This window comes from Microcebus murinus, chromosome X, assembly GCF_040939455.1.
Source record: "Microcebus murinus isolate Inina chromosome X, M.murinus_Inina_mat1.0, whole genome shotgun sequence".
In the NCBI taxonomy this organism is placed as follows: Eukaryota; Metazoa; Chordata; class Mammalia; order Primates; family Cheirogaleidae; genus Microcebus; species Microcebus murinus.
In genome coordinates this window covers 104029299-104055776 of record NC_134136.1, presented here as the reverse complement: position 1 = coordinate 104055776, position 26478 = coordinate 104029299, and the positions used below count along the sequence as shown (strand labels likewise).

At 34.5% G+C, this 26478-nt stretch overlaps 2 protein-coding genes across 2 annotated transcripts in view; one reads left to right on the top strand and one right to left on the bottom strand.

Moving 5' to 3' along the window:
- The window catches only part of IL1RAPL1 (interleukin 1 receptor accessory protein like 1), a 1316165-nt gene that overhangs the window by 482114 nt on the left and 807573 nt on the right, over positions 1-26478 (bottom strand). The window lies entirely within an intron of this gene.
- On the top strand, positions 17167-17954 carry LOC105867143 (histone H3.3A). The gene has a single exon (XM_012756930.3). It carries the CDS (start codon positions 17233-17235, stop codon positions 17641-17643), a length of 411 nt encoding a protein of 136 aa, XP_012612384.2. The 5' UTR covers positions 17167-17232; the 3' UTR covers positions 17644-17954.

Here is a 26478-nt window from a genome sequence, read left to right as displayed (position 1 = left end):
AACTATTATTTCCGCTTTTCACGTCAGTGTATGGTTTATTGTTATTTTTTTTTCCACAAAGAGGGGGCTCCAGTAAGCCAGGAGTAAAAAGCCATAACTTTACTAGGTCACAAATGCAGAACTCAAAGCAGTATATAGAATCTAACCAATAAGATCTTGGAGACTTATGAGAGTTAAATACTTCTTTAGCAAGATGATGATAAAAGAACTCACAACAACAAGAAGTGTTCTCTGTCATATATCTAAACTAGCAATGGGAAAGAGTTCTTTTATGGGTGTGTCTTCCTGAATAGAGGGACTGAAGAATGAAGCTGTACTTAGGAAGATTGTACTTTTTCAAATCAGTCTGTTCTAGACACTCTGGTGAAACTTGGATGGTACTGCAGTTTGACAGGTAAGATAAGTATTAATTCCAATAAACTTAACAACAAAATTTCCCCCCAAAGAACTAAAGAGGCAACAATTTTCTTGCAGTGAAAATCAGCTTTATATTCTTTCTGTGGTCTCCATATCATGAACTGAATTGCTATTATAGAATAAATCCACCTCATGTTTTCATCAGATTAAAAATTTACAAAGCACACTATTGAGAGATTTGAGTTGAGAGATGGCATACATCTTCTGATTAATGCCAAATAAACTAGCACTTTTCAATAAGCCCAGGCTACCAGAAAGAGGTTCTTCTAAGATCTCAAGAGAGTAGACAGCAGAAAATATTTGGCCTCGTAACAACTTCTGGTAGTTCCATTATGCTATATCAGGATTTGCACTGTATTTTCTGAGTGGATTTTGGAAATTGTCATCCACTCAGAGACATATTGCTACTTCAGAGGCAATTGTGTTTAGGATGGAGATGCTAGGAAAAGGCACACCTGGGGAATAGAAAGGCAGTAATAAAATAAAACCTAAAAATTGATTTCTATGGTAGCTGTACCCAAGCTTATATTCTTCCTTATAATAGCAAATGAAATACTGTAAAAAATGTATTCAGCCCCTAGCTACAATATATATGTACATAGTTGTCCTTTATTTCCTTAATATCGATGGTGCATTGACCTGTAAAACTCAACTTCATCAGTGCAGACTGGTTCCCTTAGTTGATACGGCAAAATCCAATTGATGATGCAGCACATTATATGGTTTATTAAACAAACAGATTTGCCATTTTGCTAAACTGCTAAAGTGTACCATTACATGGTTAAGCAGAATATGAATATGAAATGCTTTGGATCTTCTAAGACACTAGGATCCACCCACCAAGGACATTAGTGTATTCAGACGGACAGGAAGAGAAAATTTGGCACAAGAGTACAGAGAAAAATAGAACTGAATTGGTGAGAATTGTCACTCCCATGACAGGCATGGCTGAGATGTGTAAAATGTTGATGGAAGATGCTGTTATCTTTTTAGACAGATTTCCTGTTATTTTTTCAATTCCTTCCCCCACCTTTTCTGAGGAGGTGCCAATGCTACGTGGCTTACAAAGATGTAGCTATCTGGGGGTACCCAGTAGTTAAAGAAAGTGATTTTGTACAACCCTTCTGGGAATCCATGATGAAAGCCTAGAAAAGTCCATTTAAGCTTAGCAGTTCGCACTGGGAAAATTACATGAGAGAAAAAGTTGTTTGAGATATTGGAACTTGGCTAAACTATTTCTGGACATGAGGGGAACCACAAATGTGCCCATCTTAATCAAGTATTCTAGTTATGAAATAACCTATTATTAATCTTGATTTTAAAAGTCACCCTGTGATTAATTGACTTTAGCTCAATAGACACACCACAAAGTGGTTTCATAGTGTCTGCAAAGCATACCAGACAAGAGAAAATGAATTAAAGGTCACTGTGATGAGCCAAGACAGTAAAGTAAAAAAAGTGGAAGAATTATTGCTGTTGTGCATAAGGGGATTATTTTCCATAAAACATACTGTAATCAATGTTATAGCTTTGGTGGTAGAATAAAGAAGGATGGATTAATATTGCAGAATTGCTGAAGTAGCTTTCCCACCAAACATTATTAATGTAGATACTCAGATAAGAGATTTGCTTGGATTTTTCCTTCACTTACATACTTGTACATTCCTTTTCCTGCTTTGAAGGAAAAAATAGTCAGCACTTTCCATTAGTAGTAAATCAGCTTCCTGAAATTTTGCTTTTTTCATAAACATAAAATTCCATATTAATAATAATCATTCAATATAAATAGTTGACATTTTGTAAAAAAAAAAAAAGATGAAATTTAAAGTTAGGAATAAGTAAAAGTAAAGACAGCAGAATTGAATTGGTGTGAGTCCCCATGGTGAGATTTCCAACATTCTTCACAGGACATTGTGCTCAAAATCTTTGTGTTAATATATTAAAGGCTAAGGAATAAGGACACCAGAGTTCTAGTCCCAGCTATTCAAGTATTTTGTTGTATGGATACAGACTTCACCTCCTGCAAATTTAGCTTCTTTATGTAAACAGTGACAGGACTGAACTAGATAAACTAAAGCGCCTTCTATGTACTATGTGGTTCATTGGGAGATTTTCCTCCTAGAGCATTTTTACGAAAATGAAAACCTTTGAGACAACTGATAACTAACTTCATTCTCAGAAAAAAATACTTAGTACAAAATAGTTAAGCAGCCAGCCAGGTAGGCACATTAGGAAGCAGGTAAACAAGGGCAAAACTGGGAGTTTTGAAAAGTGAGGAAATAGAAAACCAGTCAAAATGGCCTACTTAAAAAAATTTCTTGAGGTAGGCATTTCTTTGAATTCAATAGTTTTCCTTTAAATTTTTTATCTGATTACAAACACAACACAGATTTTCTATAAAAAGTTTTAGAATTTAGAAAAAAACAATCAATCAAAAGAAGACTGCCTATGATTTCTCCATCCAGATACAATGGTGATGTTAACAACAATAATCATCATCAGTACATCTGACTGTGCCTGGAGTTGTCTACAGGCTTTTTATATGAAGTTCCTTTAATATTCATAACAACCCAATGAGATATGTAGAATTACTATTATTCCCATTTTATGAAGAAACTACCTTATAACATCTTTATAAAGATTCTATATTTATGTACTTTAAAACAAACATAACAGCAAAAAAAGGGGATAATTCTGTATCTAGAATTTGTACACCTTTTTCATTTAATATATCATAAAATTTTACCATATTACAAAAGTGTTCAATAGCTTATGTCTAGTTTCTTCCTATTATAAACAATGTTAAGAACTCCCTTTTAAATATTTACAAGAACTAGTGCACTAACACATATGCCTTTGGGTAAATCCATGCAGTCAACCATTTTTCTTCCCATTGGCTGAGATTCTTCCAAAGAGAGAATGAGCATTTTGATGGTGGAAAAGCAATGGAATTTTCTAAGCATAGGACACACTGGGTAAGGCAAGGCTTGCCAATGGAAGATCTTCACGTGTGGAGTTCATTGATTCATTCATTCTAGTCCTCATTATTTCATTTTGCAATATTTACTGCACATTTTTGATGTACCCAAGTAGTGAGAGACACCATCCCAGACCTCATAGAGTTTAAAATTCAGTGGGGAAAAGAAACCAGAGAAACCAAAAATTTTAAAAAGTAAACATTGGTAACAGCAATGTTTAAGCTGGGACCACATATTCTGAGGCAGGGGGTTTGCAAACTTGCCCATGAAATAGAATAACCTGAAATTCTTGTTAAAATACATATTGCTGGGTCCACCTTACAGTTTCTGAATTGGTAGACCTGGAGTGAGGCCTCAGAACTTTCATCTCTAACACGTTCCCAGGTCATGTGGAGGTGGCTGGTCTGGGACTACATGTTAAGATCTATTGTTCTAGGACAAGTCAACACTTTCCTAAGACTCACTTTCCTTATTTATAGAATGGACGAGATAATAACTTTTCTGCCTGCCTCACAGCATTGTTGAGAAGAACCAATGAGAACAAGATATTAATAGACGCTAACTGACCTTTTCTAATTGAGCCTTGGAAGTTACCTAGCATCACCTCAGGTTTATTCTGTTTCTGGGATCAACCACAAAGCTACTCAGATTCTCCCTCTTAATGGGAGGTATGATAAAGAGTTTGGGGGCCTTGATGATAATTAATTTTAATATTTAATGTAAGCCTTTCAATACATTCAGTTAAAATTTTATCCAGAATGGGTAATTAACTTATTTTCAAGCAAACCCACTTTTAAATCCATTTTTAAAGCCCCAGGTAAGCTCAGAAACAAGAGACCCCCCAAAAAAGTAAAAAGAAAAGAAAACCCTGACTTATTTGCAATCTAAAGATACTGGACTAGTCTAAATATCTATATAATAGGCTGTCCCTAATTAGGTTTGCTTCCGCCAGTACTTTCATGTATACACCATGAGTAAAGCACAAAATGAGATATTAGAGAGATGAAATGTTATATCATCTTTCAAAAGCATTTATTTTTCTGGAATTCACCGGCATTCCACATGAAAGTTTCTCTTTTTCCTAAATCTGTATTGACCAATGCCATACACATTAAGAAGGCTATTTGCTTATCCCTCTTTGGATGGCTAATGTGGGTATTTTTTTTTCATAAAGCATGTGGCATTCCTTTCGTGTTTCTTCTGTGAATCGCTCTATGCATGTGTCATAAAATAAAGTAGAAAATGAATGCTTATTTGATTTACCTCTAAAATATCTATTTTTCTCTGTACAGGCCAAATCTGTAGGGAGAATTTTAAACATCAGTAGAATGAAGCATACAGATTTCCAAAACACTGCCTTAATCCAAGTGGCTGAATATTTTATTTCATTCAGGTCATTTATAGTGGTGTGAGATGTGGAACTTAATATTAAACGTCAAGCTCCAATATAGACTTCTCTTTATTACCAAGGGAAAGACTTTTAATTTACCCCAGGACTGTTAGATCAATTGTCCCCCAAATACCAACAGACACATATACACATGACAGTAGAGAAACCATTCATTTTCTCTGTACTGGGGGATCTCCTGCGAGATGATTCAAGTCCATCTATCACATCACTAAAGAAGAGTTTTGAGGCCAAACAATGAGGAGACAGACAGAAGGGAAGGCAGTCAATACCCATTGTGGCTGGTCTTCACCAGCTGGGTGTGCTTCAGCTGGCCTGGAACTGTCAACCAAAACTGCAATTACTGACCTTGCTAGAGGCTGTGGCTCCCTGGAGGCAACAGGGGAGAGAGAAAATGATGGATGCTCATGGTGTTTTCCACAAACAGAAGGAATAATTATGAAGTATTCATGCTGTCACAGACCACAGTGCTAGGTCTCAAGAGGATCATAAGATTAAAATTATAAGATTTTGAAATGAAAATAGGTTCAGTGAGAGTTCACTTCAAGTTCTCATTAAAATTTTTATAAGAGAGAAGGAAAAGCACATGCCTTTATCACAGAGCAATTATAACTTATAAGCCAGTGAGAATGCTGGTGACAAGCAGTATGAAAGAACTCCCCAAGCAATATTTTATTTCATGGAGCTGTTTTTCCCTTCAAAACTGACTATGAATATAGTTTCGCTATAAAAAGTTTCCTTTTGTTCGTCATAAACAGAACCATGCAATTTCACAATATGTGTGCATGTGGAAAAAAATACTTTACTTGTATGTACTAACTCTATTATATGTCAATTTTATATTTTAGACATTATAAAATCTTGGCGATGGAACTTTATCAAAAATGTCCTTTTAATAGAAAATCACCTTTTAAATGGAAATGCCTCCTAATATATAAATATTCTACATTTATAACAGCTTTTTTATCATATATAATAATAAAATTCACCATTTTAAGTGTTCAGTTCAATGAGTTTTTATAAATTTATATAATCATCACATCCCAGTTTTAGAACACTTGCATCACCCCAAAGCTTCCTCATGCCAATCTGTAGCCAATCCCTGCTCCTGCCACTAGGGTGCAGGCACCCATTGATTTGGTCTCTGTCTCTATAGTTTCGCCCTCTCTGAAAATTTTATATAAATTAAATCATAAAATACTCTTGTGCGTCTGGATTCTTTCACCCAGGCCACGTTATTGCATGTATCAGTAGTTTATTACTTTTTTGTGGAGTAGAATTCCATTATATACATATATCATATTTTGTTTATACATTCACTAGTTGGATGTTTGGAGAGTTTCCAGTTTGGGGCTACTCTGAATACTGATAGTTGGAACATTAAATTATAAGTATTTATATGGACATATGTTTTCATTTCTCTTGGGTAGATATCTAGGTATAGAGTTGCTGGGTTTTATATATATGTATATATGTGTATATACACACACATAGTATATTTATATATCGTTATATATGTATATAGTGTATATATAGTATCTCTATAGTATGTTTACTCTTTTTAAAATACTGCAAAATTATTTTCCAAAGTGGCTATATCAATTTACATTCACACCAAGAATATGTGACAATTTTAGTTTCTCTACCTCTTTGCCAATATTTAGTATTGTCTTTTGGATTTTAGCCATTCTAGTGGGTGCAACGTGGTATTTCAAAGTGGTTTTAATTTGCATTTCCCTAATGACTAATGATGTTGAACAACTTTTCATGTGCTTTTTGGCCATTTGTATATCTTCTTTGATGAAGTGTCTATTCAAATATTTTGCTTATTTTTAAATGTGGGTTTCTTACTATTATTGGGCTGTATATACATTTTCTATGTTCTGGATAAAAGCCCTTTATCTGATCTATATTTTGCAAATACTTTTGCCAAGTCTATGGCTTGATTTTTCTTAATGATATCTCTTGAAGGAAAAAAGTGTTTCATTTTGATAAAGTTTATTATACTGTTCATGCTTTTTGTATCATATTTAAGAAATCTTGGCCCACTTCAATGTCACAGAAATTATCTCTTATCTTTTCTTCTAGACATTTCATAGTTTTAACTCTTACATCTAATATTTTTGTGAAGATTTATTTCTGTGTCACAGGCAGGGCTGATATTTCTAACTGGTAGGCAAGCATTTATTTACATCTGACGGCTGTTTTGATGGGTCAATAAGCAGGCTGAACCAACTGTAAACGATTCTAGATATGATTTCTAATTGTATATGGTAATCTTAACACACAAGTCACACACTGGTATTAGTAAACATACAAGTGGAAGTAGTTCAAATGTCCATAATTTTTACTTCACAGTATTAAAAAAAGAGCTAAAGTATGGTATAACTCAGTATTCAGGTCTGTGGTATGGGTAGTTGCTTATAGGAGGCTGTAGTAAATAGAAATAAGACATTATAATTATTTGATATAGTGGGACACAATAGCTATGGGGGGAATTACCCAACCACAGGTCTGACTGTTATAGATCAATATGATGTGTCAATACAATGGGACCCAGCAAATGTGAACATCTCTAGCGATGATTGAAGTAAAAATCCAAGCTGCAGTAGGCTCCAGGTAAGGAGATATAAACAGATGTCAGGGAAGCTGATTCTGCTACTTAAAAATCCATTGAAGCAAATATTACAAGACAGTAAGGCTTGAAGTACTGGGACCTAGGAATCCAGGCAGAGTTCTAATTTCCAGGTAATGACTTAGCAAGAAAACAGGATTCATAGAAGTCAGTTGTTTTACTGAATAGTTTTCTAGAAACAGGAACTAGGCAGACCCAGTTAAAGATACTGGTGCATATGATGGGACTAGGACTTGGGAATAATTTAGGCTCTCAGTTGTTAATCATTAAAATGTTTTAGGCAAAGAAAGACAAATACTGCATGATGTTACATGTAGAATGTAAAAAAACGTGAACTCTTACAAGCAGAGAGTAAAAAGAGTGGCTACCGGGAACTCAGGGGAGAGGGCAGGAATATGTTGGTCAAAGGATACAAAATTTCAATTAGATAGGAGGAAGAAGTTCAAGAGATACATTGTGCAACATGATGATTATAGTTAATAGCAAAGTATTATAGTCTTGAAAATTGCTGAGAGAGTACACTTTATGTATTCTCATCACAAAATGATAAGTATTTAATATACGAGATAATGCTTATATAAATTAGCTAGATTTAAATATTCCACAATGTATGTATATTTCAAAACATCATGTTGTACACAATAATTATATACAATTTTTGTCAATTTTAAATTAATTTTAAAAATTCACTTCAATAGCCCCTTATTTCCAAATTCTCTTGCCAAACTAAGCTGGAGCCCTCGTTATCTCCTCTCTAAGCTATTACCATACTCTTCTAATCTGTTCCTTTGTTCACATTCCCTCATTTTTCTAATTTATTTGCATACCATCCCTAGTATGACTATCTTGCAAAGTGGTTTCTACCAAATCCCTCTGTGATATGAACTTTTGAATGGTCTATCATTACCTATCAAATTAGGCACAAATTCCTCATTCTAGCACTGAAAACTAAAAAAATGAGCAAATCTATATCTCTGCCTCACCTAGAGTTGCTCCTCTATACAGAGCCTACATTTCTGCCATTACAAAATGCTTTATGTTCATAAAAATTCTGCTTCTTAAACTATGCACATTCCCTTAAAAATAACTCCACAATTTAAGCATACAACAACTCTCCCAGCCTTTAAGAATGACCCCAAATGCCCCCTTTGGTGAAATACTTTTTCATTGCCCCAAATTGATACCCTACCTTCCTCCTTTGAATCTTTATGTTGTCTAGACAATATTCAGCAAACTATGGCCCATAGGCCAAATCTATCCCATCATGTTTTTTTGGAACACAGCCATGCTCATTCACGTACTAGTATGCCTGGCTGCTCTTGTGCTACAATGGCCTGAACGTGAGTAGTTGTGACAAAGATCAGATGGTCCACAAAACTGAAAACGTTTTACTATCTATCCCCATACATAAAAAGTTTTCTTTTTTTAAATTTTTTTATTCTTTTAAATTTATTTACTTTTTTATTATTTTTTTCTTTCTTTCTTTCTTTTTTTTTTTTTTTTTACCAAAGATCAGTGAATCTACCTGTGCAGTCAAAAAATTTTCTGACCCCTGGCCGGGTGCAGTGGTTCACGCCTGTAATCCTAGCACTCTGAGAGGCCGAGGCGGGCAGATTGCTCGAGGTCAGGAGTTCGAAACCAGCCTGAGCAAGAGCGAGACCCCGTCTCTACTATAAATAGAAATTAACTGGCCAACTGATATATATAGAAAAAATTAGCCAGGCATGGTGGCGCATGCCTGTAGTCCCAGCTACTCGGGAGGCTGAGGCAGGAGGATTGCTTGAGCCCAGGAGTTTGAGGTTGCTGTGAGCTAGGCTGATGCCACGGCACTCACTCTAGCCTGGGCAACACAGCAAGACTCTGTCTTGGAAAAAAAAATTTTTTTTCTGACCCCTGATCTAGACCATACAGATCAGGGAAAGACTAATTATTATATCTACATGTCCTAATAAAAATAAAATATTTAAAATATGGATTTTTATAATATAATTTTACTTTCATATAATCAGCAACTATTATTTATTCAATGTTACCTGACATGGTCCAAGGACCCATTTGAATACTGTGTGTGAGTAACTTGACTGTTCAAGTAGTGCAACTCCCATTGTACACAACTCCCCTTGTATCAATTTGGCAGTGATCCATACTTCAAGAGGCTGAGTTAATTATTCGAATGGTAGCGAGTTAATTACCTAACTTACTACAACAAAATATTCATGGTATATGACTGAACTTTTCAGAATAGAGGCAAATAAAAGCTGGTATAAATTGCATAATAAAATTTTATTTTATCGGGTGGCTTGGGTTCAGGATTCTTCCATAAAATACTTTTTAGTGAAATTTCAAGTATTATTAGAAATATATTTGATTCTGTGTAGTGATAAAAATATGCATATAAACACTCTTTCATTCATTTTGTTAACCAAAATGAGTCAATAAAAAGTGGGTGGAATTAAAGCCTTGGAGGAATTGAGGCCTCTTTAAGAGATTAGCCTGCTTTGCAATCTGCTAACAATAAGTGTCATGTTTTTGGCTGCTGTTGTTACTGTATCATCTGCATCTAGCACAGATTGTAGCACTTAGTAGATGTTCAATAAATGTTTTTTACAAATAAATAAATTATGCATTTCTTTTTTTTCTATTTTGGTACTCAGTTATTAATCATTAAAATGTTATAGGCAAAAAGCCTATGACTGGTAAATTCCTGTTGGAATACTTCCAAGTAAACTACTTTCATTCAACCAAAGTCTCAGCCCATATCCAATCACATGTTACCCCAAATGAATGGCAGCATTGTAAGTTTTCTAGCAGTTAGCCATGACCACTACTCCCCACCCTCATCTCTCTGCAGTCCCACCCCAGAAAACTTGCCCTGGCTTGCACAATGATTATAATTCAAATATTGTTTACCTCTTTCAATCCCTAAAGCTGAGATTTCCAAAAAGCAAGATGTCATGCCACTTCAAAAATGTGCAACAAAATATTTTAATGAAATTCAACTTAAAGTAGAAGATGTTGGAAAGTGTCCTGACTCCAGGCTTATGAAGGAAATAATTCCTTCTCTTTTTGGGCAGACTAAATGTTTAGGCTTCTAAACATTAGAAATTTTATTGTCAATTTTTAAAAATTTTGCCATAAAGGTAAGATATATTTTGGTTGTTTTCTATTAATTCCCTCAAAGTAAGTAAACCCCAATTTTCACAGTATTCAATTGCTTTTGAAAGAAATGAATATATTTTATTTTCTGTCTAATCTATAATTTTGGAAAGGCTCATGATCATCCACTTAGTAGTATCAGTGGTTTCTTCTAGACATACTTTCATCAGTGATATGAATAAATAAAGAAGGAAAGAGTGATGACTCAGGATTTTCTTTGACTTTTTTCCTGCCATAATTTTCACATTTTTAATTAAATTAAAAGGAGAAATAAAATTACTTTTAAATAGGAAATTAAATGAAAAACCCCATGGCAATGCAATCGAAGTTTTTTTTTTCTTAATTAAAAAGACAGATGCAATGCAATATAAAAATGTAAAGGCTTCAAGTGTGAACTTACATTATATATAGTTATGATAACATTTTTGATAACTACTTAATTAAATTAATATTTGGATTTTTTTGCATTAACTCATCTAGATTTCTGGGATAGGGCCAATTTAAAATACACTCCCCTAAATACCATAGAATTTATACATTTATTTTGATGCTAAAGAGTGAAGGCTTTTAAGATAAAAGTTCCTTTGCTTCAATGCTTTCATATAATTACCAATTAACACTCCAATTCTTTTTCTTTTAGAAAAAGTCATTGAAGTATATATTATAATCTCACTGAGTTGGAAAAAATCTTCCTTTTTTAAGATTTCAAGTAACACTTAAAGCTTAAAGACATGCTTTCAGTTATTCGAGAGATAGCTGTTGAAACTCTGTTTGGGTTAAAACAAGAACCAAGGAAATTTATTGAAAAAGAAGTCTCTGTAAAAGATTTTATTAAAAATTATTTCAGCGAAAAAAGATCTGTGAAAAATGTCATTAGCTGTGGTCATATATTTCCAGCCAAACCCATCTATAGTTGGATGCTATATGGCTTTTCAGTGAACAGAAGTGCATTTTCTGTGCACTCATTGTACTTCAAGATGTCAGGATCTACCCATTCTTTCCAGCCTTCCACTTCTACACCAAAAAGATGGAAATACCAGATGTCTGCTACTGCCTACAGGTGTCCGTCTACTATGCATAAGAAGTTGTTTTTTCTTTAAAGGGCAAACATGAACAGTTTTTTAAGTGGGAGATGCCTCACATATTGTCACCTCTTTGGTGATGGTATCTCTCATTAATGGTCCAGTCATCTTTATCATATTCTTTTTCTTCTCCATGATATTGCTGATTTTTGAACAATTTATCTACTTCATTCGCCCATCTCCCCTTGCCCTTCTGATTTTTTTCTTGTTGATTCTTCACTACCATTCTGGTTTCTCTACCACTCTTGCCCTTTTGCTGGTATGAATGTGTACTTAAATTGTCGCCTGTCAGTTTAGCTTTGAACCTCTATTTTGCTCTGATATGTGGTACACACATGGCCTTAATTTAAAAATACTCATCTTTTTCCCAACCAACAAATCAATTTGTCAGATAACTCTGAGAGTCAGTCTGGGATTGACCAATTTTCATGCCTGTCCCATAGTCTCTCTATCTTCCCAAACTATCAGCTCCAAGTTTAATCAAGCTACCTTCCAACTGGGGTATGCAAACTACAATTTGAGGAGTTTCCAGGGAGTACACAGACATGGATGTATTTAAGGGAATCTATTTCCAGATCTTCAGCTCTCAGATATATCTAAAATTGATCTGATAATATGCCTATGATCAGCCTCTCCTCATTCCTAATCACCCTTTTCTTACTTTCAAGAAGAAAAACAGACCTCACTATGGCAAATCTTATCAAACCATGCTGCTCCAGAGAGTAAAAACTTGCAGGGCATCAAACAAAAGAGCCATTTAATAATGCATTGGTCATTTGAGAGAATTCATACAGGGCATCTTAAAGAAAATATTGAAAGAGACACAGACTTATTTCATCTGAGGAACAAACTCAGGGCAAGGCTCTGCCTTTATCTTATCTTGGGACATATCCCATAAGTCAAATGAATTAAATATCCAGGTTCAAAGTTTCAACAAAAGTGTTTTCAGAACACATGTATGATGCAAAGGAGAGTATATATTTTGTAATTATTTAAATATACGATGAAATGTTTTATATTTAAAATATGGGAAAGAGGCCAGGCACAGTGGCTCACGCCTGTAATCCTAGCACTCTGGGAGGCCGAGGCGGGAGGATCGCTCAAGATCAGGAGTTCGAAACCAGCCTGAGCAAGAGTGAGACCCCGTCTCTACTATAAATAGAAAGAAATTAATTGGCCAACTAATATATACAGAAAAAATTAGCTGGGCATGGTGGCGCATGCCTGTATTCCCAGCTACTCGGGAGACTGAGGCAGCAGGATTGCTTGAGCCCAGGAGTTTGACGTTTCTGTGAGCTAGGCTGACACCACGGCACTCACTCTAGCCTGGGCAACAAAGCGAGACTCTGTCTCAAAAAAAAAATATATATATATATGGGAAAGAGCACATAGTTTTCCAGAATTCCTTTAGGATTATCTGAGGAAAACAATTTGAAGACTACTAGACTTCTCTACCATAATTGCACAATAGAATCATTTGGGTTGCTTTTTAAAAAGTACAGATGTGCAGACACCACTGGGGAATCTCTGCAGGCAGGGTCTGAATCTAGTAATAAAATTTTCTAAAATCTCCCCCAGGTGATGCTAACGTGTAGCCAGAGTTGAAAGCTATTGGACTGTGATCTGCTACTGAGCATGATCTTACACTCATTTTAAGGTCAACAATCTTATTATTTCTCCCTGTGTAATGTTGTGGCTATAGTAATTGGTAATAGTTGTTCTCATCTTAACTGCTTACTAAAGTTGAAAGTATACTACAAATATAATAACAAAAAAATCCAAGTATTTATGCTTTTTGGAAATGTTTTCCTGGTTACTGACTTCCTAGAGTATGATTATAAAGTCATAAATACATGTAAACCAAAAGTATATTTTTCTTCACATATGGGTATGTGAAGTAAAAGTATCTTTTATTTCCTCCCTTTAAAGTAATGTCAGAAAGACAACATTAAGGATAGAACATTCTCACAGCATTTAGATTGCACTCAACTTCCCATTATGTGAGAAAGAAAGACAATCTGTATTAACTCTCAGGACACTTTTCATGGTTTTTCAAAGACAAATTCTAAGAGTCATTTTGGGAGTGGCATGGTAGTTTTTTATTTATAACTGCTCCTTCCTCTTAATTTAATAGGCACTTTTTGAGCACCCATCATGGCATTGACTTAAGTTTCTGCTGACAATCTAAAGCTTAGTCCTGCCATTCAAAAGCATTTACTGAACATCTACCCTGGGCCTGACACTATTCTAGGCACTTGTGATACAAGTAAGAATGAAACAAACAAAAATCCATGTCCACAGTGAGCTGAAAAAGGTGGTCCCTACCCTAAAGCATTTTAAAACTAAATGGTAACAAAGACCATTCATGAGGAAAAATATTAATAATATTTTTGTATTGCTAGATAGAATTTCTGGAACTTTTAAGTCACAAAACTCCTCCCCCAATTATCTTCTAATAAATTAAATAAAATATAAATATACTCCCTGGCAATAGCTTCAAGAGACTGCCATCCCAAAAAGACATTTTCCAAATGACCTGCTGCAATATATTACCCATATGTGTAATGTAGTGAAATGAGCACATTTTCCACCAATAATTTTCTGCCTAGACCTAAGTGAGAGTCAGCTCTAAAAATTAATCTAAAACTGACAGAGAAAGAACTAGATATGTCAGGCTCATTTTTAAGTAAAGCACATTATATGCATATACTGCAAACAATATAATATTTAGAAAAGTATATATAATGCTGCTTTATTTATAACAATAGCTTTACCCACTTTAGAAATAATAGACTTTAGACATATGATGAGATCAATTTATTATCTTGATTTCAAAACTTCTAGGTTATGTTTATTCACTTGATATTTCTTATTTTATTATTTTGACTTTGACTAACTAAACAACTTTTTCCATGACAAATATTGATCAAGATCCTGATATGCGTAAAGGACTCAGAACAACGCTACATCGAAACTTGTACTCCTTTCTTATTAAAATAAATTATAGGACTAATGGGAAAATCATATTTATTAAGTTTGTTTTCTTGTCTATTTTTAAATGACTTTTCTATTTTGTTTAAGCACTGAATACTCTTTTGTTCTGAGTAATGACAAACAAAAATGGGAACTGTTTTTAATGTGGGACTCTGTTTCATAAATAATTTTTAACAGCAATGTGTTCCAGTGTTTCTAATGGAACAAAACATATAGAGCCGCATAGAACATATATATGAGTGAGTGTGTGTATATATATGTGTATATATATATATAGAGAGAGAGAGAACAAATTCAAATTCCTAAATAATAACAAATGACTCCATAGAGATTAATTCATAAACAATTCAACATCCTAGAAATCTGTAAAATTACTGATTAAAATGCTTTTTAAAAATCCACTATAATTCTTTTTTTCCCTATTAGTCATAGGAAGACTCAATGATTTTCTATCTTATATCTAAATAAATTTCTCCTATCTTTTTGCACTTGCTTCCTTTGAATTTGACTGTTTCTGACCCCAATTCCTAGTGTCATTGTGACTCCTGAAGGTAAGTACCAACCCACCACCACCTAACCTGCTATCATACACAAATACTGACACCTACTTAGGTAAGCTAAATCATGTATAGGAAATGGTAAGTCATATTCTGCAATTATTTTCCAAGTTTATTTGACATAATTCAGGACCTGGTATTTTATGAGAATTGTTCACAGATTCTATTTAAGGCATAGAATAGCATGAATATATTTGAAGCAGTTTTGAATATGAAGATGCCACTTCATTTTAACAACATTCACATGAATTAAATATCAATAGGAAGAGCTGTATCAGATGAAGTATAAAATATATAAATGTTCAATTTCTTAAAAAGGTTGCATGATTTGATATGAATTTAGCTATTTAAGGGCTTAAAATTATGCATCAACCCATTACTACTGCTTGCTAGTAGAAGCTATCCCTCTATATGTAATATATGAATATATTTTAGATCCAGGGTCAGCAAACTACGGCCTGTGGGCAAGACATAGCTCTTTGCTTATTTTGGAAATACAATTTCAATGGAACACAGCTATGCTAATTTAATTACATATTGTATATGACTGCTTTCACACAACATCAGTAGAGATGAGTATCTGCAATAGATACCATGTGATTTGTGAAGGCCTAAAATATTAACTCTCTGGCCCTTTGCAGATAGTTGGGATTGCATGTGTGTGTGTACATGTGTACCTTCTTCTTTTGGAATCTTTTTAAAACCTATCACACTATTTTAAGCCATGTCAGCACACTGCTGCCTTCTCAGAATGTATTATATTGTAAATTATTAAAATATTTTTGCTCCAACATTAGCAAAATGTTCCTAATTGATAACATATCTTTCCATTATGTTAAAATGGACTTTGTCAAGGCTTCAAGAAAAAGCAAAAAATTGAGAATTTCCCTTTCTACTTTCACACTTTCTATCCACTTTGCATTTCCAAACTCATTAAGATTATGATAGTAAAACTGCTGATATTATCAAGGAAGGAGAATTAGGAAAGCTAAAAATAATATTGACTGTCAAGAGAATTTCCTCAATATAGCTTTCTTCCCCTGACTATTTTTTTGTGTTCATTTTTAATTTCTTTCCTCTTTTATTGTAGTCAATTAAATATTTTCTTATGTTCAATAGATAGAACACTGGAACATAATTGTTTTATAAAATAAGATTATTCCTTCTTTTATTCTGTAGATGTGTGTGTGTTTGTATGCATGCATATGCATAAGTTATTGTTGTTTAAAACAAGGTTTCTTTATTAGTCCACATTGTGAAATGTTTCTTCACTATAACGGGGAGATTCCTGGAAGAAAAAGAATGCATTACTGGTAGCACTTTGCCCATAGCGACCAATATATATTTAACAAGACATTTTTTACTGTCCAGATATACTGCTACAAGAGCAGTGGGAGTCTACAAAATGACCACTGGGTGGGCATGCTTAAAAGAATCAGATTAAAATTATTCCTTTTAGTTACACCTCTAGAATAGAATACCCATACCTCAGAGTGAGAGTAGTAAATTACTATTGTACCTGTTATTATTCCTTATGCTCTCTCTTTTCCTTCCTCTCACTCTTTCATTCTCTCAGATAAACAAACACATTCACACACTCATACTTACTTGTATCTGCCACGTCATCCTCATTAAACTGTCAATACCCTACTTTGATTCAGAGAATGGGTTAAAAGCATTGTTCCTAGGAATCTGGATTTAAATCCTGCCCATTTCTCAACCCCTCAGCCCCATAGACATTGATCTTGGGTAAGTATTTTACCCATCTCTATCTTGGTTTCCTTATCTATAAAATGGGAAGAATAGTACCTCTCATTGGATTGTTTTAAATATTAAATAACATAATATCTGTTGTTATGTACTGAATATGTTCCCTCAAAATTCATATTGAAGGTGTTCGCAGCCGCCGCCGTGCAGCCGTCGCTCTCAAGCGCCAGCGCCGCCTCTTGCTCGCCAAGCTCCAGCCGAAGGAGAAGGGGGGTAAGTAAGGAGGTCTTTATATACCATGGCTCGTACAAAGCAGACTGCCCGCAAATCGACCGGTGGTAAAGCACCCAGGAAGCAACTGGCTACAAAAGCCGCTCGCAAGAGTGCGCCCTCTACTGGAGGGGTGAAGAAACCTCATCGCTACAGGCCTGGTACAGTGGCACTCCGTGAAATTAGACGTTATCAGAAGTCCACTGAACTTCTGATTCGCAAACTTCCTTTCCAGCGTCTGGTGCGAGAAATTGCTCAGGACTTCAAAACAGATCTGCGCTTCCAGAGCGCAGCTATTGGTGCTTTGCAGGAGGCAAGTGAGGCCTATCTGGTTGGCCTTTTTGAAGACACCAATCTGTGTGCTATCCATGCCAAACGTGTAACAATTATGCCAAAAGACATCCAGCTAGCACGCCGCATACGTGGAGAACGTGCTTAAGAATCCACTATGATGGGAAAACATTTCATTCTCAAAAAAAAAGATTCTCTTCTTCCTGTTATTGGTAGTTCTGAACGTTAGATTTTTTTTTTCCCCATGGGGTCAAAAGGTACCTAAGTATATGATTTCAAGTGGAAAAATAGGGGACAGAAATCAGGTATTGGTAGTTTTTCCATTTTCATTTGTGTGTGACTTTTTAATATAAATGCAGGATGTGAAGCATTAATGCAAGTCAAATGTTTCAGTGAACAAGTTTCAGCAGTTCAACTTTATAACAATTATAAATAAACCTGTTAAATTTTTCTGGACAATGCCAGCATTTGGATTTTTTTAAAACAAGTAAATTTCTTATTGACAGCAAAAAAAAAAAAAAAAATTCATATTGAAGCACTAACTCCCAGTGTGGTAGTATTTGGAGGTGGAGTCTTTGGGGGATGAAATAGGTTTAAATGAGGTCATGAGGGCAGGCCCTCATGATGGCATTAGTACCCTTTAAAAATAGGAAGAGATACTAGAGCCCTCTTTCTCTGCCCTGTGAGGACAGAGAGAAGGCAGCTGTCTATAAGCCAAGAAGCTGACCCTCCCCAGTAACTGTCAACAACTTGATCTTGAACTTCCCAGCCTCCAGAACTATGAGAAATAAATCTTCATTGTTTAAGTCACCCAGTCTACGGTATTTTTTTGTAGCAGCCCTAGATAAGACACCTGTAAATGACAAGTTCTACATCTACTATTCAGTACTAGTGGGCAAATGTTAGCTATTATACCTGAATACCCATTGCATATTTTCCCTCTCTTTTGCATTTACTGTTGTGACTCTGATTCTGTATTATGTTTGTCAAAAAGTCTCAGTAAATATTAGTATGTGTATATTGAAAATTATTTTGAATCTAATTCTTCACATTTTTGACTGTTCCAATCAATAGATTTGTATTGACTAGTGATGAAATTGAGAATCTTTACTATACCCAACCCCAGTATGGACATAGAATTTAGAAGTATTTTTTTATGGGAAGAAGGTCTAAAACAAATTTAGTATTTGGGAATAATTTTGCCTTAGGATTATGTTTTACATTTGGACATGGAGACCGTGGGTACATTTAAATAGCAGTGAATTTCATGGCACTGTCTAATAGTCCAGGCTTTCTCACCTTTCTCCATCTCTAATTTCACCCCTGTCACAATCTATTTCAGAGGAATTTTTCTAAATCAGTTCTTCAGGCAAAATCTCAGTGGTTCCCCATGACCAACAGGATAAACTTTCAATTTCTCCCATGACCTGGTGTTACTCCAATTCTCCAGAATTAACTTCTGAGAATCTTGGCTTCAACCAACCTGATCCCTTACAGAACTTCAAATGCATTCGAAGTTGTATCTCAGCACTATTGCTCACGCAGTTTCCCCTATCCAACCCACTTTCCTGCCCTTTCCATTTATAAAGTCAATGTTTTTGAAAGTCCTACCAAAGCAATGGAGTGAGTCTTCCCTCACTATTCAAGTACTCAAGTATTGAGTACACTATTCAAGTATACTCTTTTATTAATGACTGGATTTCTTATTTATACCGCCAATCTATGCTTTTAATATTTATTCATTTATTCTTCAAAATTGGTATTGAGTGACTTTTCTATGCCAGACATCCAATCTCTTATAGCAATATATAATATACAATGCATAATATGGTTTCTGTCTTTGAGAAGTTGACAGATGAGCAAGTCAACAATTATATAGAGTGATATCTCCTATAACGAAATTGTGTTATTAGAGTTCAAAGGAGGAAGTTCTTTCAATAAAACTATTTTAAGTTTGCAGATTTTAAGTTAAAATATGGGATAAGGGCTCTTGCTAATAATTGCTATAATAAACTTCATGAGACAAGACACCTGCCTTGTGGTGAATCCTGCAGTAAAACAAATAATGCTAAAGCAAAGCTCTGTGACCTACAACCATTGTTCACTCTTTAATATCAGTGCTTTATATACCAAATTATTCTAGATGCATAATTACAAAGATATCTTATTGTGAAAGTATTTCTAGGACAATTACAATACATATATAAACTGTATAAACTTCATGGATAAATACAGAAATTCATGTCCCTCTTGTGAGGAAATAAATTATTTTGCTTCTTTTTGGAAAACAATTAAACATTCTTTTTTAAAAAAACATGAGGTGCATATAATTGTCTCCATATAAAAGTGTAAAAGGCAGCTTTACAATAAAAACTAATCAACTGGAAATTATGGTTTTGTAGGCAAGAGAAAGCATCTATCTCTGGGGGAGTAAAAGGGTTTCCACACTGGAATAATCAAAATGCAGGTACATTAATGGGAACTCTAATAGGAGGTACAATTTGACGTAACAGCAAATACGCACAAGGACAGATGGATTATGTTTTTTAAGATAAATGATTTTTTAAAATGCTAAGTTTATTCTGATAACTTAATCTGAGAGTCCACAGTAAGAACAATGAAAAGATATTCATTCAAAATAAGGGAACCCAATCTTAGGGATGTGGCGAGCATTTTGGAGGGGAAGGGCATAACTCTAACCCTTCTTAGGGAGAGGCAAAGATATATAATGTAACCAAAATATCCAAAAAAATAAAATAAAAACAACTTTTTATCGGGTGGTGGGCAGGCGGGAGGGGGGAGGAGGAAAGGGGTGCATGCTTCCATAATGTGCGTGATGCACACCACTGGGGGATTGGACACATGGGGGGAGGGAAGGGGGGGCAGGGGCAATATTTGTAACCCTAACAATATTTGTACCTCCATAATATGATGAAATAAAAGAAAAAAGAAAAAAATAATAAGATCATGTAGAACCTAATTGTTTCAAAAATGTTTAAAGTCTAAAATTCAGTGTTATGTTGCTGAATGTTTAACAGCTCTTTTATGGGGTGAGGGGGGCAATGATTTGTATCATTTACCAGGCTTTTCTGAGCTGGAACAAGTTGGCTTCAGCACACCACTAATTTAAATGTTCTAAGGCCACTTTAAATGAGATTCAGCATTCTTTCTTGAGCAAATGGCTATACCATGAAAGTATAACTGGTTTCTCTCAGAACATATTATGTATACCACTACTTGTATGTTGCTAAATGATGATTAATATGTTCACTGCAATAAATTGTCAAGTGCATTGTTAACCCTAAAAAAGCACTCCCTCTAAGTTTCATCTCACAGAAAGAAACTGCTACCTGAAATCAGGATGTATGCTGTTCCTTAGTCACAAGACTATACTGTCTATATATGGTTAAGTCTTAGGAAATATCAGAACTGAAGCTGGTTTTTATTTCTAGATGATTAATACAGCACATACTAGTCTTTCCCCCCCCCAACAATGGTTTTAACAGTTTCTAAACAGAATAGTCTAAGTGTTGTCTGATACACCCTGATTTAAGAGACAGAATATGCAGCATGACTTATTAAAAATAAATTACAAAAATGTCTATCAAAAGTTTATAGTTTTTGTTTATTGGTCAGTTTTTCTCACAGATGTAATAAAATGAAATACACACTCACTAGGGAGGCTTTTAACATTTCACAATTCTTCAGTGTTTAACCACATTGCTCTTTTTATTTTTCAAAATATGCTTTTATTTTGAAGGGTCAAAAATTTCAAAGTTAGTTTTTAAATTAAAAAGATATACCGGGCAAAGCACCACATGTACTCACCATCAAATTGGTATTAACTGATCAACACTTATGTGCACATATAGTAGTAACATTCATCAGGTGTCCGGCAGGTGGGACGGAGAGGAGGGGATGGGTATATTCACACCTAATGGGTGTGGTGCGCACCATCTGGGGGATGGACACGCTTGAAGCTCTGACTCAGTTGGGGCAAAGTAACCTAAATATTTGTCAATTATACCCCTGTAATATGCTCTAATAAAAAAAAAGTGCTCAATAAATTATAAATTATTATTATATAACAAAAATTATTAACAATGAAAAAAAGATATACAGGGAAAAATGTCTTGAAAATCGCTTGGTACTGTATTATTAATTTTGGATAACTGTACTGTTTTCAACTATTATCTCAAACTAAAAGTAGTACTCACTCGATAGTTATTTCTAGTTCAATTTTCTCTCGATTAAAACAGTTTTCTATGATATTAATATACTGGGATTATTAAAAAGTTCTCAAGTTATTTTCACATTGATTTGGGAATTTATAAATGATACTTTAAAAACAGCAACTTCATTACAGGAATTTTTTCATGGTAAAGGGCCCCCTTTGAAAGCAAAAGAGTATCGTCCTTTCTTAACTCAGAACTCAAACCCTTTAGGACACATGCTTTTCACGGCTCATATAACTGAACCAGAACAAAAGAATAACTAAAGTATTTCACTCGAAGGAAGTTAAATAGCTATTTTCAACATACAAAGTCATTGTAATAATTTTATGGAGACTAGAATCTAAATACAGCCATATAATGGGTCAGGCAGAGGTCAATTATGGTCTACTTCCTTGTAGGTTTTCTCTGGCAAAAAGTATCTCTGAGGAAAACACATTACTATATGCAATTCTATTTTTAAAAATAAGGACATTTCTGTATACTGCATAAAAGTCCTAACTCAGAAACAGCAAGGGCCTGAAAAGGGAACTAATGGTTAGACCAGCAAGGTTCCAAAAGAGATAATGGTGTCCTACTGGTAAATAAAACTTAAGGCAGCTCCAGAAATTCAGCAATTGATTTTCTGCTCACTAGTAGGATCCCTTTTCTCCCTGAGAAGGAATCTAAGCAGAGTGAAGACGGAATGCTCACTTTCTGAAAGAGTATCAAGCCTTTCAGAATCAAGGTACATCTTTTAGTGCATGGAAAGAAGTATGGCATCCTGCTGACCTCATAGAGAACTCTGTTTCATGGATGTTTCCAATTCTAAAATTTGTGTCTTAGGAATATTCCAGAAGATAGAAGTTCACATAACTACATTTAAATGGATTGTCCACCTTCACACAGCAAAACATCAGCTACTAGGAATTTACTGATTCTTTCTACCCATTATAAAAACACAAAGTGGGCAGTATCTATGCAATTTTCAAGCAAAACCAAAAAATGTACAATTTCAGCCTACTAGGGCCACTAAGAAGGAAAGCTAGAGTAAATTCCCATTTTTCCAGCACTGACTTCATTAGTGTTAATTAGTGACACTGTTTTTTTTTTTCTTTTTTGCAATGTGGGTTCCTTCACACTAGGAAGTTCATCTTTTTATTAATAATTTGTCTGTAATACAGAACATCCATCAGGGACAATGGTATTCACTCATTGTTATCTAGTCTTAATTAGATTAAAATCAAAGGATTGATTATAGATAGGGTGTGTGCTTTTTATTTATATACATTTCCTCAACCTGTTTCATGACTCTCTTGTTGAGATCATTATAATTATTAATAAAATAAACTGCATCAATATGAATACAGTATAAAACCCTGTTGGCCTCAATGTGTCAGCCATATTCTAGAGCTGCTCATTGATTCACAAGCCTGGCTGGGGAAATGCTTGTCCATATCCCCTTTTGTTCTACATAGCTATGTTCTACATTATAACACCCCACTTCCCTAGATGAGTGTGACAGATTTTTTAAGAGGCCACAGATTCTTCCATCTCTGTATACATGTCTTTATTCAATGTGATGGTGCAATGTCTTCTAACATAAGGTAAAAATCTACTTCCCCAACCCTTAAATCTGGGGTTGGACATGTAATTTGCTTTGGCCAATGGTCATCATTATGTGGCCATTTGTAAGGGAAAAGAAAGTTCTGAATAAGAGAGAACACTGAGTATTGAATAAGTCATTAACTTATTGAATATTCAGTAAGTTAATATTGAATAGGTTGTGACTACTGAGATTGAAAGAGAGACAGAGACAGACAGAACACACTTTAGTTCCACTCTGAATGAGACACATTACACTTTGGTTCCTGTGCAAGGATTTCTATATGATTCTACTATATTCAACTTTAGGTTGCAAAGAACAAAAACCTGCTAAGGTCTGATGATATAAGGGTAGGGATTGCTCTTTGCAATAAATATAGTCCACTAGGATAAACAATAATTAGACAAGTAAAAATATTATGCTAGAAAAAATTTTTTAGATGGAAATAGGCTGGGCATGGTGGCTCACACATGTAATCTAGCACTCTGGGAGGCCAAGGCAAGAGGATCACTTGAGGTCAGCAGTTCAAGACCAGCCTGAACAAGAGCAGGACCCCGGTCTCTACTAAAAATAAAAAAAAAAATTAGCTGGGCATGGCAGTATATGCCTGTAGTCCCAACCACCCAGAGGTTGAGGCAGGGGGAGCACTTGAGCCCAGGAGTTTGAGGTTGCTGTGAAGTAGGCTGACATCACAGTACTCTAGCCCAGGCAACAGAGCAAGACTCTGTCCCAAAAAGAAAAAAAAAAAAAAAAAAAAGAAAATGGAAATAGAATGAAAAATTATTTTAGTGTATTTTGTTATTTTACTTATCAAAATTAAAATTAATCACTATTTTAAGTGCAAAATATCTTTGTTTTAAATTAAGTAAAAACAAAACTTTGGATAAATATAGTCAACATGTTAATAGTTGAGTGTTATACTTTACAAAGCAGGACTAATCTGTAGATTATTTAACTAATTAACTAGTTAATTAGAATTGAAGCTAATTTTCTGATTTTAATAATTGTACTATGATTATGTAAGTTGTTAAAATTTGAAGAAGGTGGACAAAGAGTGCATCAAAAGTCTATGTACTATTTTTGAAACTTCTAAGTTGAAAATTATTTGAATATAAAGATGTTAAAAATCCATAAAATACTAGAATGAGGAAATTTATTTATCTTACTTTATTCGCCACTGAAATGACAGAAAATGTATACTAGAGTCTTTCCATTCTCACACTAAAATCAAATAATAGGGTGCCATCAGCAAACTAGAAAATTTGAGAATTTTATGGATAAAAGAAGCAGGTAGGATCATTTGGAAAATGTCCATGCCAAACAGAAGGAGAGGTCTGCTGTACAGGGAAGAGCTATTCTTTCCACCAGATCCTCCAAGACTAGCACCAATGAGTTGTAGGGACATAGTTGTGAAGCAGTAATCATGTTAATTCATTAATCAGGACTTCCCAAACATTTCCACATCCTAGCATAAGCAGACAATGATTACATTCATGTGGAATGGTAAAATGACACAATGAGAAGTGTGCTTCAGACACATTTATCTGATGGAAGTTTGTGCAACATACTCAGAGTGAAAGTATCTGCATGCAAGAAGAGTGTTTTACAGGGAATTACAATAATGCAGGCCATGATTTCAGACATATTGCATACTGTGCCATTGTTACTATAATTGATTCTGACTTTCTGAGACAGTCTATTTAATTTCAAAGCCATGTCTAGGAACATTAGGGGAGAATGTCAAGGTCAAATGAAATATCTTCCAAGGATCATGTGTCACATGCTTACCATTTTTTGTAGGCATTGGAAGGTAAGAATTTGAAGCAGGTAAGTTTGGTGGAATGATGAAGCAGATAATAGCTTAAGACTACTAACATAATTAATAATAAAAAAGTAAAACTCTGGAAACCAGTCATGGATCTCAATTCCTCCTTCCCAGTTTGGTCTGGTAAGAGGTTTTTAAGTTAAAGGACAGGAAAAATATCAAAGATAATGGAGATTTTGACTTAAGTGGCAGAATTAACTAATTAGTAAATCAAGACACAATGAGTTCATTTGGGTTACTTAACTACATCAGTAGAGAAGAATAATTCAACTACAGCAAATGATCCCATCCAATGCCAACCTCCTTACATATTGTTTATTGCCATATTTCAAGGAATCAGAAGTCATAGAGGAAGAGAAAATTAGAAGAAAAATAATAACTTTAATGTCTATTTACTGCCAATATTTTAATTATTTCCCATTCCTGCAACTGACAAAAGTCAAATAGCAATAAGCATGTTCTAAATTGTTTCCTTCATTGATTTTCTTTAGTGAAATTTGCTCCTTTTTATTTGACAAATATTGAAAAGGCTCTAATTGAATTCTAATTTAGCTGCTTTTATTTTGTTCTGGTAATTGTGTTTCAAATGTCATTCACATGAATGCTTGCAAACATAAATAATTTTTTAAAACAGTTCTTAATTTTTCTTGATCTTGACCCAAGAAAACTATTAATGAGGTGGTCCCTCTCTTCTGGATTATTGGTTTGAATTCAAATCAATCTGACAAGGAGTGATTGAGTGTCATTACTGGCTCCTTCTGTGCTAAATAGTCTGTGTTAATGTCTTGGTGGTCCCAGATCAATTCTTGGCAAACAAGTGTCCATATCATTAAAAGTACTACTTCAACTGCAACCCAATTAGTATCCTGAATGGACTCTGAACAACCATTGCCATTATTCCTGCAGGTAAGGGTGATTCTCTGTCACCCTGTGAATATGTAGAATATCAGTTTCTACATGCCCGTTCTGAATTTAAATTAAAAATTCTGTCCCTAGAGTTCTGTTTCTTTTTGTTGTATTTTTAACAAATATTGTTTCTCTTCAAATAAATTTAAGTTGTAACTTGGAAAATCCTGAACATATATCATCTGGTAGGATTCTGTGGTAACTATCTGAGATGGACCAAAAAATTTATAAATTTATGATTCACAAAACCCTTTGAAAACTTCTAAAAATTAATGACAAATGCAAATGTTTTATCAAATAAATACATACATATGCCCCCATCAAATTGATATGATTGAGCTCTTTTTAAGTCTTTGTATTTAGCTTAGCTATGCAGGTTTATAAAGGATACTCCCCCCCAAAAAAATCCTCGCAATAAAATGCCTACCTATAGTT

Coding starts and splice junctions, on each gene's coding strand:
- LOC105867143 (XM_012756930.3), top strand. CDS start 17,233: ATGGCTCGTACAAAGCAGACTGCCCGCAAATCGACCGGTGGTAAAGCA.